Source organism: Podarcis pityusensis (genome assembly GCF_964106645.2).
Source record: "Podarcis pityusensis genome assembly, chromosome: 2".
Lineage (NCBI taxonomy): Eukaryota > Metazoa > Chordata > Lepidosauria > Squamata > Lacertidae > Podarcis > Podarcis pityusensis.
Genome location: NC_138029.1, coordinates 34,657,297 through 34,674,263, shown reverse-complemented (window position 1 = coordinate 34,674,263; position 16,967 = coordinate 34,657,297). Strand labels below are relative to the sequence as shown.

The 16,967-nt window shown below is 44.0% G+C and overlaps 1 protein-coding gene across 1 annotated transcript; it reads right to left on the bottom strand.

Annotated features, from left to right (window-relative positions):
• Nucleotides 1-5,222: 5,222 nt before the first annotated feature.
• Nucleotides 5,223-16,347, bottom strand: LOC308470523 (5-hydroxytryptamine receptor 3A-like). The gene is made up of 9 exons (XM_080993921.1): nucleotides 15,406-16,347; nucleotides 14,351-14,508; nucleotides 13,954-13,998; nucleotides 13,751-13,860; nucleotides 12,400-12,569; nucleotides 10,919-11,079; nucleotides 9,692-9,902; nucleotides 7,544-7,717; nucleotides 5,223-6,357 (listed from the first exon to the last, which is right to left on the bottom strand). The coding sequence occupies exons 1-9, from the start codon at nucleotides 15,449-15,451 to the stop codon at nucleotides 6,089-6,091; spliced, it is 1,344 nt and encodes a 447-aa protein (XP_080850047.1). The 5' UTR covers nucleotides 15,452-16,347; the 3' UTR covers nucleotides 5,223-6,088.
• Nucleotides 16,348-16,967: the final 620 nt, after the last annotated feature.

Sequence of the window (16,967 nt, the reverse complement as noted above, 5' to 3'; positions counted from 1 at the left end):
GGTACCACTGTACTGGGGGAACAGAGTATTTCCAGTTCTGAAGAGCAGCATTTCACAGGGCAACGTAGGCTGTTAGTCCCACTTGTTTTCCATTATTGAGGCGGTCCCCAACATCCTATTTTTTGAGCATTCACTCTGATCTATTTTCTGGGTGGTTAGACCATGTTGGCTGTTTAATGAGCATTCATTCTGATCTGTTGGCATGGAGGTTAGATGACGTTGCGTCAAAGCGAGCTCTATCCCATACTTTCCAGCACGTTCCCCTGTTCCCTATCCTTATTGCAAAAAGTCTGGCCTTTTGGAGAGGGGGGTCTGTTGTACAAGACCATCTAATCCAATCTAAAGCTCAGCCTCCATGGTTGGAGGCAGTTGTTGGACTCCATTGAGAGGTAATGGAGTGCACATTTGTGGGTGAAGTAAAACCACTTGAGAATCACAGTGCCTGCTGTGGCCGCAGAGACCGGTAACTCATAACTGCTGCCTCCTGTGTTGTTTTTACTGCATTAGCAGCACCAAGGTGGCCTCCCTGGTGCACAAACCTGGGCAGTGTGTATGGGAGTCCTGGGCTGCCCAGATGACACGACCCCACTCTCAGCCTCACTGATGTGCTCCAAAGGAAAGCAGATCAATATGTTTGGCACCAGCTTGGCTGCAGGAGTTGCTGGAAGGAGGTTTACAATGCGCCATCCAACCGCCTTAGGGACTCCACTCCAGATTTGTGTAGGGTTTACTCTTTAGCCTTCTCTTTTCCCAAAGATAGCCCCTCAAGGCAGTGGGTACAGATTTTTCCTCGAGGTTTACTTTCGAAGCCTTTCTCTTGAATGAGCAAAGCAGTGGAGGTTTGGGATCAGAGTTTTCCTACTCCTAGATGGGCTGCCTTCCCAGGTTGATGAGCCTCATCCACCCCTCACTTCCCCCTACAGCACATGCAGAAACCGCCTTCTTGACCAATGGAACCATTCTTGATCTTGTCTGCTCAACTCACCAGAGTATATTTTCACATGCAGGGGAAGTCGCTAACTCACCAGTGGGTTTGAGACCCACTGGCTACCCTCACGTGGTTTAGCCAACCAGTTGAAGCCATTTCTGGGATGTCACATGCTGACAGCTTCTAGGAGCCACAGGTGAGAGCTGAGTTCAGGCTGGTGACCAAACGTGGCCAAACTACCCCAGAAGGCGCACAACATGTCCCCCAGCAGAGGTACCACCCTCCTAACACCATATACACCCTGGAGGCTGTAATGTTTCTGAATACCAGTTGTTTGAAACCACAAACAGGAGGGGAGAGTGCTCTTGTGCTCAGATTGTAATTATTATTATTATTATTATACTTGCAGTTTTTCTACAGGCGCCTAGCTGGCCCCTGTGAGAACAGAATGCTATCAGATGCGCAATTGGCCTGATCTTTCAGGATCTTATTGTATTTTTAAGTGCACAACCTGAATTTCCCCATATGTGATTGACCCCCCCACTGGAAAAAGAGTGACAGTCTGGAAGCACCCTGAGTCCTTTGTCCTCATTCTCAACCAACAGTTTCATTTCAGGGAAAGAAGAGTGATCTGTAAGGCGAGCAGCTTCTGCCCTTTCTGCTCCACCTATTTTTATTGGTTCACTTTCCAATAAAACTAAACTTGGGGTGGGGGTGGGTGGGGGATGATTAGGAAAAAGCCAACAACTGAGGGCAGTGGCAAGGACCCATCTCCTTAATGGAAAGTTGAAGCTCTCTTCTGACGCTGCGGTTATTGAAACACAACTGCACATTTCATATGCATATTGAAAATGGATCCCTGGGGCTTTCTGGGTGGCAGATAATGGAGAAGAAGGAACATAGCCAAAATGCTGTACTGGACAGATGTCTGTGATGGGTTACTTAATGTTAATTGCTTCAAAGCAGTGGCCTCAATTTGAAGGAATCAGAGAAGTTCCTTTGGTTACATCCTGTTCAATTACATGGAATTTGAAAGCTGCTTCCTTGCCTTTTCCAGTGGTATTCTCATACCGTACTCACCAGATGCACCAACCGCAGGGGGCTGAGGGGTCTTTGGTCCCTCAGTATCTGGGGGCAAGGGGCCAGGCCCCTGAATGTTGAGTGGCTGGAAGTGGCGGAGCTTCATGCTCCAGCACGTGGGGTGGAGAGCAGGCGTGGCGTGGCTGGTGCGAATCCTGGGGGCGTGGCACATCACCTGTGTGGGCGAGGCGCTCAGCACGGGTGTGGGTGTGGGTGTGCCATCCCCCTCCCCTCTCTTCCTCCGCCAGTGGGTGGAAGAGGGCAAGTGTAGAGTCGGGCTCCTCACTCGGCTTCCTGTCAATGGTTGGCCTTCTCGACCATTGGCCTCCTCCAGTTGCATGTACAGTGGTACCTCGGGTTACAGACGTTTCAGGTTACAGACGCTTCAGGTTACAGACTCCGCTAACCCAAAAATAGTACCTCAGGTTAAGAACTTTGCTTCAGGATGAGAACAGAAATCGCGCGGTGGCAGTGGGAGGCCCCATTAGCTAAAGTGGTACCTCAGGTTAAGAACAGTTTCAGGTTAAGAACGGACCTCCAGAACGAATTAAGTTCTTAACCCGAGGTACCACTATACTTATAATAAACACAGCAGGTAAAGGAAGAGAATAAATTCAGGGGGGAGTCATTCTGGTGGACTGAGTTTCAGAAAGCCTTTCAGCAGTTAAAGTGGCTTAAAACACACTCCATTGCCAGAGGACAACAAATCCACTTAAAAAAACAACAACAAATACTTCCTGCGTTTAGGAAAGTTACAGGGAAATATGCTGAAAAGTGTTGATGAACAATGGCTATGAGGAAAACATAGAACAAGCAAGCAAGAAAGCATGAATGCCATATCACCTCCATGCAAATCAGTCAGAATAAATGCTCAGTAAAGACTGGGCACAGTCTAATCTCTCCTTAAGGTGTGTGCAAGCAACTCAGGATAAATAACCATTTATTAAACAGGCCATCTGGAGGGGTCCTCAGTCTTACCAGAACGTACTCTTTGTTGTTTTTGCTGCAGCAGTCTAACGCAGCAAACAAACAAGAAATATGAGCCACAGCAGCTGCACCAAAACTGCTTGAAGTACAGTTAGCCTGCAATTTACGGACATTTTACTTGTGTGCATTCAGATTGATGTATGCTGTGAAATAGGTAAATTAATTTAAAAGGGGCAGAAGGTGGGTGGGCAGCTTGGAAAAAAGGACTTTGGCAACCTCACTCACGATTTGGGCTTTAGACGCAATCCCTGGAATGTAACCCCTGTTTCTTTTACTCACGCTCAGCCCAAGTATCCTTTGGTTTAGCTAGCAAACTCGACTGCTGATTACTGCATTCAGTCACAAGCAACAGATAATATGTGAGAGATTCAGTGTTTTATAGCTTGTGGTGAAGAGGAGTGAGTTCTGGGTAAATATAACTATACCGAGTAATTTTAAAAATGTAGAGATCTTGTTAAAAGGAGATGTAGATGATTCTCGGGGTGTATGAGGTACTAGGGGAGGGGCAGTACCTCTGGTGGGGGGGATGCATTGTGCTCGTTCTGTTTGTCCACTTTTGGTCTCCACCCTGCACCCAGCTCTCACTTGTGGCTCCTAGAAGCTGTCAGCATGTAACAGCAGGCACATCCTGGGAATGGCTTCGACTGGCTGGCTAAACCAGGTGAGGGTAACCACAGAGGCGGAGCAGGGTGGGGGCAGTGGGGGTGGTCCGCCCCAAGTGTCATCCCTGAGGGGGCATGACATCGCCTTGGGAGGTGCCCCCCCCCATGCAGCTCTTTGCCGCTGGCACACCCTTCTGGGATGTGCTCTGCCGCCACTAGCTCTGCCTTTGCCCATCCCTATGGGTGCCACGCCATGCCGTGCCACGTGCCCCGCCTCTATGGGTGGTTCACCCCGCCCCTGGGCGCCCCGCCCCAGGTGCCCAAGTGGCTTCTTCCCCCACTGGGTAGCCAATGGGTCTCAAATCCTTGTTGAGTTAGGGACTTCCCCTGCATGTGAAGACAGGCTCTGGCTGATTGAGCAGGCAAGACTGCTAGTGGTTCCAATGGTAAAGAAGGTGATTTCTGCACGTGCTGCAGAGGGAGGTGAGGAGCAGGTGGGGCTCATCAACCTGGGAAAGGGGCCCATCCAGGAGAAGGAAGACTCTGATCCTCCTTAGGGTAGTGATAAAGCGGGATATCAAATCCAAACTCTAATAATAAATAATAATAATAATAATAATAATAATAATAATAATAATAATACTTATTTGTACCCCACCCATCTGGCTGAGTTTCCCCAGCCACTCTGGGTGGCTTCCAACAAAGATTAAAAATACATTAAAATGTCACACATTAAAAACTTCCCTGAATAGGGCTAACTTCAGATGTCTTCTAAATGTCAGGTAGTTGTTTATCTCTTTGACATCTGATGGGAGGGCGTTCCACAGGGCAGGCGCTACTACCGAGAACGCCCTCTGCCTGGTTCCCTGTAGGTTTGCTTCTCACAGTGAGGGAACCACCAGAAGGCCCTTGGCGCTGGACCTCAGCATCCGGGCAGAACGATGGGGGTGGAGATGCTCCTTCAGGTATACTGGACCGAGGCCGTTTAAGGCTTTAAAGGTCAACACCAACACTTTGAATTGTGCTCGGAAACATACTGGGAGCCAATGTAGGTCTTTCAAGACCGGTGTTATGTGGTCTCGGCGGCTGCCCCCAATCACCAGTCTAGCTGCCACATTCTGGATTAGTTGTAGTTTCCGGGTCACCTTCAAAGGTAGCCCCACGTAGAGCGCATTGCAGTAGTCTAAGTGGGAGATAACTAGAACGTGCACCACTCTGGCAAGACATTTTGCGGGCAGGTTGGTATTGCTCTGCTTTCCTTTGGACCACATCAGCAAGACTGGGGGGCGGGGTCTTGTCATCTGGGCAGCCCAGTACCCCCATACATACTGTGCAGGCTTGTGCACCAGGGAGGTCGCTTTGGTCTCCTAACACAGCGATTTGACCACCCCCGAGGGAAACTCCATTGTCTCTCGCTCTTTCTTGAGAGAGAGATGAATACCAACAGCAACAAGATGATGCTCCTGAGACTTCAGGCTGCTATATGCACCTCCCAGCTACATATCAACAAAAATGTCCTCCTCAGGGACAACCATAAACACAAGGCATGCTGCATCTCACTGCGAGAACAGGATGCTGGACTAGATGGGCCTTTGGCCTGATTCACCAGGGATCTTCTTACTGGCAAGATGAAGCAACAATATTGTCAATTCACTTCTTTATTATGCATCACTCATTTCATGCAGTTATAAGATTTTTGGCAGCAGTTCACAGAAAGTGAAGCGAACAATGCTCCCGGTTTCCTTTTTGGCCAAGTTAAATTGCTCATGCCCAAACTGATATTGCTCTTTAAACTCATATTGCTGATCATAACTAGATGTATAAATTAGACTAATTTCACACATGCTTACTTTGTTTTCCTGGAGTTGTCAAATACAATAGAGCTCAGGGAGCTTCTGAGCCTTTACTAGCTGCACAGAAGGAAGGATTTTGCCTGTTGCTGCTTCTCCCAACATAGGCCTGGAGATGATATCCCTGCCAAAATTTAGCCCTTCTTGTTCTTTTCCTGGATTACGTGATGGCAGCACTAGGCAACTGGCTCCAGCTGTTGCCATTTCAAGTTCCCACAATGCCTCTGTTGCTCTGGAGCATTGTAGGTAATTTATTCCTGGACAAAGACACCCTTTTCAAGTTGATGAACCCCCTTGAAACCCTGGCAACTGCCCAAGGATGGCATGCATTGATGCCAGGTCAGAAAACATGCCACCCAGTGAAGACTTGGAAAACCAGTACTTCAGAATAATTGGTTTTGCAAGGCTCAGTTAAGTGGCAAATTTTGTCCTGTTTTCACATATTTCCAAGAATAATTTGCTTTGAAATTAGTAATTTAATATCCAACAGCATTAGACATTTAGTCCCATGGCATTTCCTAACTTTATACAACTTAACTGGTGGTAATGTAGTGCAATTGTATCACATGCATCAATTATGTGATCTAGTCTACAAAAATGCCATGCTCCTTGTTCCACCACAAAAGCCAATAATCTATAATTCAGCGCGTCCACTGTATGATAATAACAGCTAAAAAGATGACAGATAAAATCAGGCGGGTGTAATAAAGCCCTTTCTCCACAAGGGCCATTGTTTTATCCCACGCGACTGATTCAGGGTCATCCTGGCGTTCTTCTAGAGAGAGATGTTTCTTGATCTGTTGCAGTTCCATATTCAGATGTTTCAGAAACACCAAGCTGTCATCTTCACTGTCTTTTGCTGGCAAGGGAAATCCATCTGCCGGCTGGTTCTCTTTGGGGCTCCTGTCTCCTGTACAGATGAAAATGAGGAGGATATATGTTAATCTGTTAATCTGTTATGTTTGGGAACAGACATTGTTTGAGAATAAAGGAATGGAGAGTTAAAGAACTGCTTCTTTGATTCCAAATTCTGGTGTATGGTTCACTGGAAGCCGTGTTGGACATTTTACATCTGTTATAATGCAATGTGAAGCAACATAACTCCACCTTCATTAAAACAAATGCCAGTTATTTGATTCCAGACAGAGCCTGGGTTTTCCTTGCAAGACTCAAAGTGCTGGAGAAGACCATGCAAATCAAGAAGGCTCTTGCAGTGCAATTCTATGCATGCCTACTGAGAGCTAAGTTCCACCATCAAGTTTAGTTGAATGTTCTCCCTGATAAGTGTCTCAGCCTTAAGATATGCAGGTTAAATGGCTCTAAGAGCAATATTAATACTTTCCTGTACGTAATGAATGAAGAAGAGCTTGTATCTGATTTAAGCTTATTTCCACTTTCTATATTGCATGAAAGGGATCAGATGTGACACATCTGAGGCTTAACAGAATGAATGAAACTTGTGAAATTGCCCAGACCTTAGATTAATATGGATTGCTTCCTTCCACACTTACTTATTTGAGCTATGCTGACAGCCTGACGCCTCAGATCCATTTCACACATTACTCAGAAAAGAATACAAGCTTGTTCCAACTGCACATTCTGGTGGGAGATGTACACTACTTGATGAATTTATTCTAAATCTGTTTATTCTAAATCTGTTTAATAAATCAATCAGTAAACAAATTCCAGCTCTCCAGTGGGTGCATCTCAATTATGTGTTTTTCTTTTTAAGAGTGTATACAGTGGTACCTCTGGTTAAGAACTTAATTCGTTCTGGAGGTCCGTTCTTAACCTGAAACTGTTCTTAACCTGAGGTACCACTTTAGCTAATGGGGCCTCCCGCTGCCGCCGCGCGATTTCTGTTCTCATCCTGAAGCAAAGTTCTTAACCCAAGGTACTACTTCTGGGTTAGCGGAGTCTGTAACCTGAAGCGTCTGTAACCCGAGGTACCACTGTACTCAAATCCTGCACATACCCTTGTGCAAAAAGATTTCTTATAGTAATGGATGATGGTGCTTGATATCGGCACCCTTCTTCTGCTTTATAGGTGCCCCACCTCCTTACGGTAAATTGTTTACATTTTGGAAAACTCTTACCAAAATGGGTCGCTGGGCTCTCGCATTCCTCTTTCTTCTTGCTCAGGATTCTATTCATGAGTTTATTCCCCTTGAAGGATGGCAACTTTGGTCTCTTCTCTCTGAGACAGAGTACGAAAGCGTTCTCCAAGATACCAAGGACCAGAAATACAAACATCCCAGTGAAAAACGCGGCTGCATTGAAGAAGAAGAAACACGGGTGGTGAAAAGCTAGCATCCCTCAGAGGTCTTTTCTTTAATGTGGGAATGGGGAACCCAAGGACTCTTCCAGTGCTTGAAACTCTCAGTGGGCCAAGTCCTTATCAATAGGCTTGCCCTTTGCTCTCCTTGAGTGTCTGCTTGGCTAGAATGTGTCCTTGAATTCAGAAGTGGCCTAATGTGGTGGAGCTGCCTCTTTCGCGTTCCAACAGTGACATCACTTACCACTTACTGTCATGGAGAGAGAGGCGGCAACAGAGAGGGGCAGTCTGGGGTGAGTGCATCAGCAGAGCCGGTCTGGCACTCCTGCTAGTGCACTTGCACTGCGTCAAGCTCCTTCCCTTCCCAACCCCTTCTCTCCCTCCTAGTAAGAAGGAAGGTCTGGAGGGCAGCAACATGAGAAAACAGGCCTTTTCTGCAGCAGCTCCCTGTTTGTGGAATGCTCTCCCCAGGGAGGTTCACCTGACACCTTCATTTGTTGTTTAGTCGTTTAGTCGTGCCCGACTCTTCCTGACCCCATGGACCAGAGCATGCCAGGCACCTTCATTATACACCTTTAAGCACCAGGTAGACCGTGTCGGAAATCAAGCCTTTATCAGGAGAAACTGGCAACTCTCCCAGGCACCCGGCTTGGTCTCCTGTTGACCTCCCTGTCTGCTTTCCCGGCAGGATACAGGCTAGGTGGCGATAGGCGATCCTTCTCAGCGTGAGAAGAACACACCCCTCTTTCCTGCCCCCCCGGGCAGGGGAAAGAGATAGACAGAAACGTATTTACATGCCTTTATTTCTGTCTTTGCAGCGTTACAAAAAACATGACTGCTCTCTTCAAGCTCCAGCAGTCGAGAGAGAAACAAAACCTGTACTTCCTGTACAAGAGCAAAAGGAAGAGCTCATATTACACTCTGAGCTATTTCCGGTGCATTGCCCTGTGAATTGACTGTCCCTCTGTTTCCCACGGAACAGTCCTAACATTCCATCATGTGCTGTTTTCAAGCTAGCAGCTCGCGGCTGCATTGCTTCAATATCGTAACAGACCGTTCCTCTTCAACCAGGCCTTTGGCTGATTGACGTCTAATGCCCTTTTAAAATTCAGGTAGGTAGCCGTGTTGGTCTAAACTGAAAACTATGGAGAGAACTAGTCTGAATAGAGATATTGGATTCTTGTCTCATTACATATGCTATAGCTATTTTTGGTCATCTGCATACTATCCCTTGCTTTTTCTTGTAGGACTAATTGCAGTCATTAACAGTCGTCAACAGTTTTAACATTGAGTCAGTCACCCATCTCCTACTACCATTCTGAGAAGAACCACACCCCACCCTCCACTATATATAAGGGTCTGGTGACTTCTATTTCAGTGGCTCTGAAGAAGTGTGCATGCACACGAAAGCTCATACTAATAACAAACTTAGTTGGTCTCTAAGGTGGTACTGGACAATTTTTTTATTTATTTCACCCTTTTAAAATGTGTTGTGGGACGGGATACTATTGGGTTGTTTTTGCTTTTATTATGTATTTTCTGGTGTGTTGTTTTTTAAAAAAATGTGATTTATTTTGTGAACCGCCTTGTGATCTACAGGTAAAGGGAGGCATACAAATGTAATACATAATAAAATAATAATTATTCACCTTCAAGTTGCAAGATAGGGATAGTAATACAGGGTTGCTATACGATTTGAAAGATAATATATTTGAAGTGCTCTGACCATATTAAAGTGCTAAACAAATTGCTAAGGGGGTATTGTTATTCTGTTTTTGTACCGTGCAAGATGATAATGATTCACAAAATGTACCTCCAACTAAAAGTTAGTTACTGACCCAGAGACCTGCTCACTAACTAAACCACAATGTGTATTAGTCCAATGAAAGCAACCAAAACTATTTGACAGCCCCTAAGTGTTCAAAGGCTGCCGGCGCTGAAATAAGCCATGCAATAAAAGGTGGTTTACCTATGACTGGTGGATTATCCGATGTTGCGGGTAGCATATCATTAAGAATCATTGACAAAAATGAGATTTGAAGAATCAGTGTCATTTTGAAGGCAATCTTTTCTCCAGGAGAGGCAGATGCAATAGAAATAGCCATATCCAGCAAGAAGAGAGTTAAAGTTGGGAGGATCAGAACCAACACATACAAAATGGAGCGCCTCTTCATAGAAATCTGTCCAAAAAGGGGGGAAAATGAATAAATAAAAATGAAGATTACAGCAAAGAATGGAACTCTCTTTTCAGTCTCATGAGTAGCATACATTCATTCATAGTCCTTATTCTTAGCAACCCATTGGTGGGTAGGACCACCATCTTCCCTCTTCCAAAAATGTTTCAGAAGGAAAAGTGGGATATAAATGTAATATTAATAACAATAACAATTGTAGGAAACAATGGAGCACCTGGCAGGACCTGGAGTGGGATCAAAAGAGCTGCTGCAGAAACCCTGAAATGGGTCCCCGTACCACTGAAGGATTTACCATTGAAGGAAAACAAAGGTTTCTCTGTCTGTAATGGCCTGGCAGGCAAAATTTCAATACAGTGGTACCTCGGGATGCGAACAGGATCCGTTCTGGAGCTCCGTTCGCATCCAGAAGCAAACGTAACTAGCGACGGCATGCTTTTCACTGCTTCTGCACATGCGTGTGATGTCATTTTGAGTGTTGCGCATGCGCGAGCAGCGAAACCCGGAAGTAATGCGCTCCATTACTTCCGGGTTGCTGCGGAGCACAACTCGAACGCGCTCAACATGAAGCATATTCAACCCGGGGTATGACTGTAATCAGAACTTGATGGCACCAGGGCTGTGGAATGCCTCCCTCCTTGTTGAAATACAAAAGGCCTCCATCAGTGTTAGCATTCCACTGGCTCCTGTAGACATACCTATCTAGGCAAGCATTCCTCCCAAATGAACTTCTGATTTATTGTTTTCCCTGTTGGTTTAGCCGTGTTTTGTTTTTAATCGAAGTGTCCATCATCAACATATTTCAAAGAACACTTGCATTCTTTTTTAAGAAATAAAAATGAGCCAATAATATACTACCCTTTTAAAATTTACCTAAAATCTAAGCAGCAGTTCTGAAAATAAGTGTGGATTAAAACTTGTAAGCATGAAAAACAAACACTAGCTACATAGGGGGAGATCTTTTTCTGTTTCCATGTTTTTTAAATGTATTAGAAACCAAATACCTCATAAGTGACAGCACTGAAGTTAATTAAATCATATTCCATGATGTGCTCAATGATCCTCAGCTCCTCAAACTTCCATTCCCCACTGGTCAAGTAATTTTTGCGACTATCTTGGTTCGCCTTCTTGGAAGATTTGTTGCTCACCATTATCATTTCCTTATCTAGAGGCAGTAGAAGAGAAATGATACGGAAGGTTGTTACTTCAGGGCAGTATAGAAAATCACAGTCACATCCATATTAGGTCTTCCTTTTAAGGTTGTGTCATTACTGTTCCATCTTGTCCCACAGTTTGCTCAGTGTGTGAATTAAGCCCCGGTGTTTCATCACACCAAAATGGTAGTGATGTATCAGTAGCACACACATGGTCAGCCTCCAATGGGAGCAACTCTGACTTAATTTTGAGAGGCGACTTTGACCATTGGCAAGGGGAGCAAACTTGCAGGGAAGAGTGATAATGGAGAGAGAGTGAAGAAAGATGTAGAAAACAGGGAACATAGGGCACATTCAGAAAGACACAAGCTGAGTGTATAGTGGGGACCTCCTCATGAAGGGTGGATAAGAAATACAGCGAACAAATAATAATGGCTTGTTCCCCGTGCTAGTCCTGCTTCACATCAACCCATTGAAAGTACAGTGGTACCTCAGGTTACAGACACTTCAGGTTACAGACTCCGCTAACCCATAAATAGTACCTCAGGTTAAGAACTTTGCTTCAGGATGAGAACAGAAATCGTGCAGCAGCAGGAGGCCCCATTAGCTAAAGTGGTACCTCAGGTTAAGAACAGTTTCAGGTTAAGAACAGACCTCCGGAATGAATTACGTTCTTAATCTGAGGTACCACTATAATGGACTTGACTAACCCAATCTTATCTTACAACATAATAAAGTTGTAAGGCTGTCATCATGCTGCAATTGGAAATTCAGGCATTTTTCGCTTCTTACCACATCTGCAGCCATGCCATAAATGTTGGGGAGGGGTGGAACAAATGGGAGAAAATCTCCTCTTCATCTGTTCCCGCCACTCCCACCCCCATGCTGCTGCTCTGAGGTGCGAAAAACACCTGCCTTTTAAAATGCAGCCATTCTTGTCTCTTCCCACAGGAGAAACCATGCTCCCTTTGTTGGCAACCCCATTGGAGGTAGGGCTTGGTGATATGCAAAGGGATGGGGGTTGGGCAAGCTGTTAGGGCTTTGGGGCCATTGGGAAAGCTGTGGCGGGATTGGGGGTTGGGTGAGGTGTAAACGGAGGGGAGTTGGCAAGCTGTGTAGGGTTTAGTGGGGTTGGTGAGCCACACAAGCTGGGCTGCAGCCCCTGGTTATAATTGCTGAGATAGGTGGAAAAGGGGGTGAAATGTGGTGGTTTGGAGTTCAACATAAGAGTGAGTTCATGGGGTGCAAATTGGGGGTGTGAATTCAAGAAGGTACAAATGAAGAGAGAGAAGCCAACTATCATGCCAGTTCAACGAAATACATGGTTTTACCTGAATGTATTGATGACATTATGCTTATGTTGCATTTTTGTTGATCGAAAGGAAATGCATGGACATCCAGACTGCAGGATGAAGTCAGCCGGTAGGCTTGAAACATTTGAATGGAACCGTCGGCTGATACATAAGCAAAAGGGCTCTGTGTGAACTTGTCTTCATCTGCCCTAAAGATATTGTATTGTAATTAGGAAAGCTTTGCATTTTGCACAGATTAGATAACCCCTAAGTTTGGCCCCTACATGGGAAGCCTCATTGTTAATCATAGAACTGTAAAGTTGGAAGAGACCCCAAGGGTCATCTAGTCCAACCCCCTGCGATGAAAGAATCTGTTTGTTCAACGTGGGGCTCAAACCCACAACCCGGAGATTAAGAGTCTCATGGTCTACCAACTATCTGTTGGAACAACCAACTAAAGCAGGGGTTGTCAGCCTGGTCCCTACTGCCCACTAGTGGGCGTTTCAGGATTCTAGATGGGCAGTCGGGGGTTCTACGGCAAAAGTTGAATCCTCCTTCCATCAAGCACTGGTGGGCAGTAAGGAAATTTTACCATCAAGAAAGATGCATTAGTGGGCAGTAGGTATAAAAAGGTTGACTACCCCTGATCTAAAGGGTCAACATGTAAATTAAAGATTGGGATTAAAAAAGTGGAAAAGAAACTGCTGGACAAATAATGTGGACTGGAATACAAAAGAGGGAGGTTTGAGGAAGTCTAGAAAATAAGTAATTTAAAATTGGAAATGAAAAAGAGAGTTTGTTTTTAATTGTTGTGTTTTGTGTTTTTATTGTTAAGTTTTGTATTGTTTTTTGTGTGTGTTGTTTTTCTTGTTTTGTTGTTTTAAACTTTAATAAAAAATTATTAAAAAATAAAATAAAATAAAGGGTCAACATGTAGACAGTGACTTTATGACAATGATAAAACATAAAATATGACTGAATGATGATATAAAATACTTATAACAAACGAATAATGAATCAAAACTTGCACAATTTTCTAATTTATTCCCATCTCATCAGCGGGAAACTGGGGGTGAAGAACAAGCAGAATGTGGACGAGCCCTTAGACCAAATTCTGTGCCAAGAAGACTCGAGGCAACCTGAACACAGTCAAACAACACAAAATTCACAGGTTCTTGCCTTAGCCCTGGCAATGGTGTCTGCATTTGTGCTCAGCCCCCAGCCCAGCGCTGTTAAACCTCTAGCTATCATGGCAGGCAGCCTTCTCAATGCCTGGGAATGGATATGGTAAAGTGGTTTCAGTACATGGCTGCACCAAAAGCAACCCTGTGAATTTGCCCTGAAAATGCAGTTTGGAAACACATTCACCATAGGATAAAAGCAGCATTACCGTTCATCTATATAGAGGTCTGGGGTCCAGAAAAGGTTCACAGGCAAAGTGATATTCGTAATGTTACAGAAATCCAAGGGATTCCATGAGACAAATTCATTGTCCCAGAACTAGAGGAAAGAAAAAATATATTACTTACAATAAAATAAAATCATGTGAGGATAGATCTGTTTGCTATTTACAGAAAAGAAAGAGGGCCTCACCACATACATCCAGAAATAGAATGTGACCACCTGCAATTTTTCTTGCTGCAAGGAACAAAAAGGGAAAAGATTAACACATTATCTTCCTCCTGTCCTAGAGAATTAACACAGAGACAGATATATTGGTGATACAACTGGAGGGTGGGTGGGTGGGAGATGGATGTCCTTCTTTAAAAATCCACCCGTCCCCAACTGGCTGGTGGCCCTGCCTGTCACACACAGCTAGAATTGAAGCTATGAATCCAGTAAGCGACTGTTCTGCAATTTCCCCCAGCAGTTTGCAATTGTAAGGCAGCACCCCACATCCAACATCCCTTCCCTTTCTTTGCCCCCTCCCCAGTATTTGTGCTTAGCCCCGTCACTGGAGACCAGCCATGCAATGATTATTCTCTCTTACCACTGAAAGGATGGACACCAGGGTGAAGTCTAGTTGAACTTCTATAGGCTTTTCCCAATCATTCAGAGGTATGGTGTATAAGAAGAGATCCTTCTTAGAAGAGATGTTCAGGTACTCAGCCACATCGTGGTACCTACAATTCTGTTTCTGGGTGGCTTCTGGAGTAGGGACAAAATGAGAAGATGAATGTGTCAGTATGGTAAGATTCAAAAGTCCTTGTTCTATTCTTGTTCTTGTTCTTGTTCTTCTTTACAATTTATTACCTGTTCTTCAACCTAATGTTCCAGGTTTGGTTATGCTGGGGAAATATTGGAGTTCAGTACCCAATACCCTGTGGGTTCAGCCTGGATGGCCAACAGAATCCGGACACCAATTGTTAGTCAAATAGGACATTTATTTAGATATTGCAAGGCTGGTTTCACACAGCCTCAAACAGCAAGTAGTTATGGATTGCACACCAAATATGAAAGAAGTATACACATTTATACAATTACAAGCACAGGGAAGCAAAGGGGCTGTTATGTCCCTGTATGGCAATACGTCTTTCTACTAGCTTATACTGGTTTAACCCTCCCTCCTTTTTCCTCAACAGTTACAGCAATAGCTCCTGCACATGTGTTGATCCATCCTTCTCGCATGGTTCTCCTGCAAACACAGCCTTCACATTCCAGCCTTCACTGGCTCAGCCTTTTCCTCACACATTTCAATTCCCCTTTATTCTTTTATAATGTTATTCTCCCTTCCAGTTACAATTAAAACATAACATTATATGAAAACACAACATTAAAAGCAGTTTAAAGAAACTTAAGAATACGAAAAGGCGGATGCTGAAAAGATACATCACAAGTGTCAAAAGCCGCAGCAAAGAGGTGCATCTAGGCAGAGTCAGACAGTATCCTTTCTCTCCTCTTCCTTTGCTGTATACCATTATTTCGAAAGCCAGTGAACTCGAGAAACTGCTGCCTTTCATTCTAGCATCCATCCTACCTTCCATAAAGTCTCTTAGTTGATTTGTCAGCTATTAAAGCTAGAGAGAGGAGAAGAAATGGTTTTACCTGGCACCCAAGAGAGTAGAAAACTAATCATAACAGCTCTCCACATTCTTCTCTGAGAGTAGAACCAAGTGTTTTTAAGAGAAGAAGCAATAATCTGCTAGGCTGCTAAATTTGCAGCGGTGAGGAAGAGCCACATTTCTGTGTGAAATTGAGATCTCTCCTGGCTGTGGGGTAATGCATTTCACATCTCTGGTTTTGAATCTCATTTCCATGCATTTGCTCGTAATAATATTTTCTCGTAACTTTATTGGCTCTGCATTAGCATCTGTATATTTCTCCCTGTTGGGATCACTCAACTAAAACATTTGCTTTCGCTTCCTCTAGATTTGTGTTTAATTAAGGATCTGGCTTCCCATTAGTGTGCATTACTTACTCCTCGTTGAGGTCCAGATGTTTCTTTCCAGACAATTATGAGTTGTTCTTTTAATGCACTCTTTGCAAATGTTGTTAAGACAAATATTGTAATTAGATATCAGGCACTACACTCCTGCCTCTTTGAAAACGCAACACACTTCACTTAGTAAAATACACAGTAGAGCCTGAAGGCATATCAACCCTACTCACATATATCTATGGTGTTTAAACCCATTGGTGTCTTCAAAGGATCCTGGGAATTGTGGTTTGGTATAGACGCTGCCAAAATTCTGTGACAGAGCCATGGTTCTTGGACATAACTACAGTTCATAACCTCCAGATGTTGCCGAACTGCAACTCCCATTGTCCCTAAGCTTTGGCCATGCTGGCTGGGGCTCATGGGAACTGAAGTCCAGCAGCATCTGTAGGACCACCTGTTCTCCATCCTTGACTTAAGGCCATGCTTCTCATCCTTTAAAAAAAAACCCATCTTCCCCTTGTGATAGCATAAAAATTCCCCAACCCTTCTTCAAACTTAGCTCCCCTAGTTATTTTATTTGAATTTTCAAAAGTGTTGAAATATTGCAACTTTTAAATGTAAAGAAAAAGAGGGTACTTTTTATCATATGTGGTGGACCTGCCCCAAGGTGAAAGACTTCTGGGAGAAGATTAATAACAAATTGAAAAAAATGTCGAAATATACATTAATTAAGAAACCAGAGGCCTTTCTTCTTGGAATAACAGGTTTGGAATTGCCGAAGAAAGATGTTAAATTATTTTTGTATGCCACAACTGCAGCTATAATTTTGTTAGCAAAGAAATGGAAAACACAAGAAGTACCAACAGTGGAAGATTGGCAGATGAAGATGATGGACTTTTTGGAGCTGGCCGACCTGACTGGAAGAGTCCGTGACCAGAAGGAGGAGGAGTACCAGGAAGAATGGATAAAATTTAAAGACTATTTAGCTAAATATGTTAAGATAACCTAATTGGAAAAACTTGCAAATACGAGATTGGCCTAGGATTTAAATATGTAAGGATAGGAATTAAGATGCTCAAAGCCAGAATAGAAGGAATGAAAGCTGTTAAGTGATCAAGATAATTTTTCTTTGAGAAGATAGATTTTTGAAAACTGTTTAAATGATATATAATTAAATTAAACCAGGGGGATTTGAGGAAGTCACTTAACAATGTTACCAAGTTTGGTT

Bases quoted from the DNA above. Each gene is read 5' to 3' on its own strand.
- LOC308470523 (XM_080993921.1), bottom strand. From the start codon at position 15,451: ATGTGGAGAGCTGTTATGATTAGTTTTCTACTCTCTTGGGTGCCAG. The intron at 13,861-13,953 runs GTGAGGCCCTCT...TCTTTCCTCTAG, and splicing joins TCTATTTCTGGATGTATGTG to TTCTGGGACAATGAATTTGT. The intron at 7,718-9,691 runs GTAAACCACCTT...TCTTCAATGCAG, and splicing joins GGATAATCCACCAGTCATAG to CCGCGTTTTTCACTGGGATG.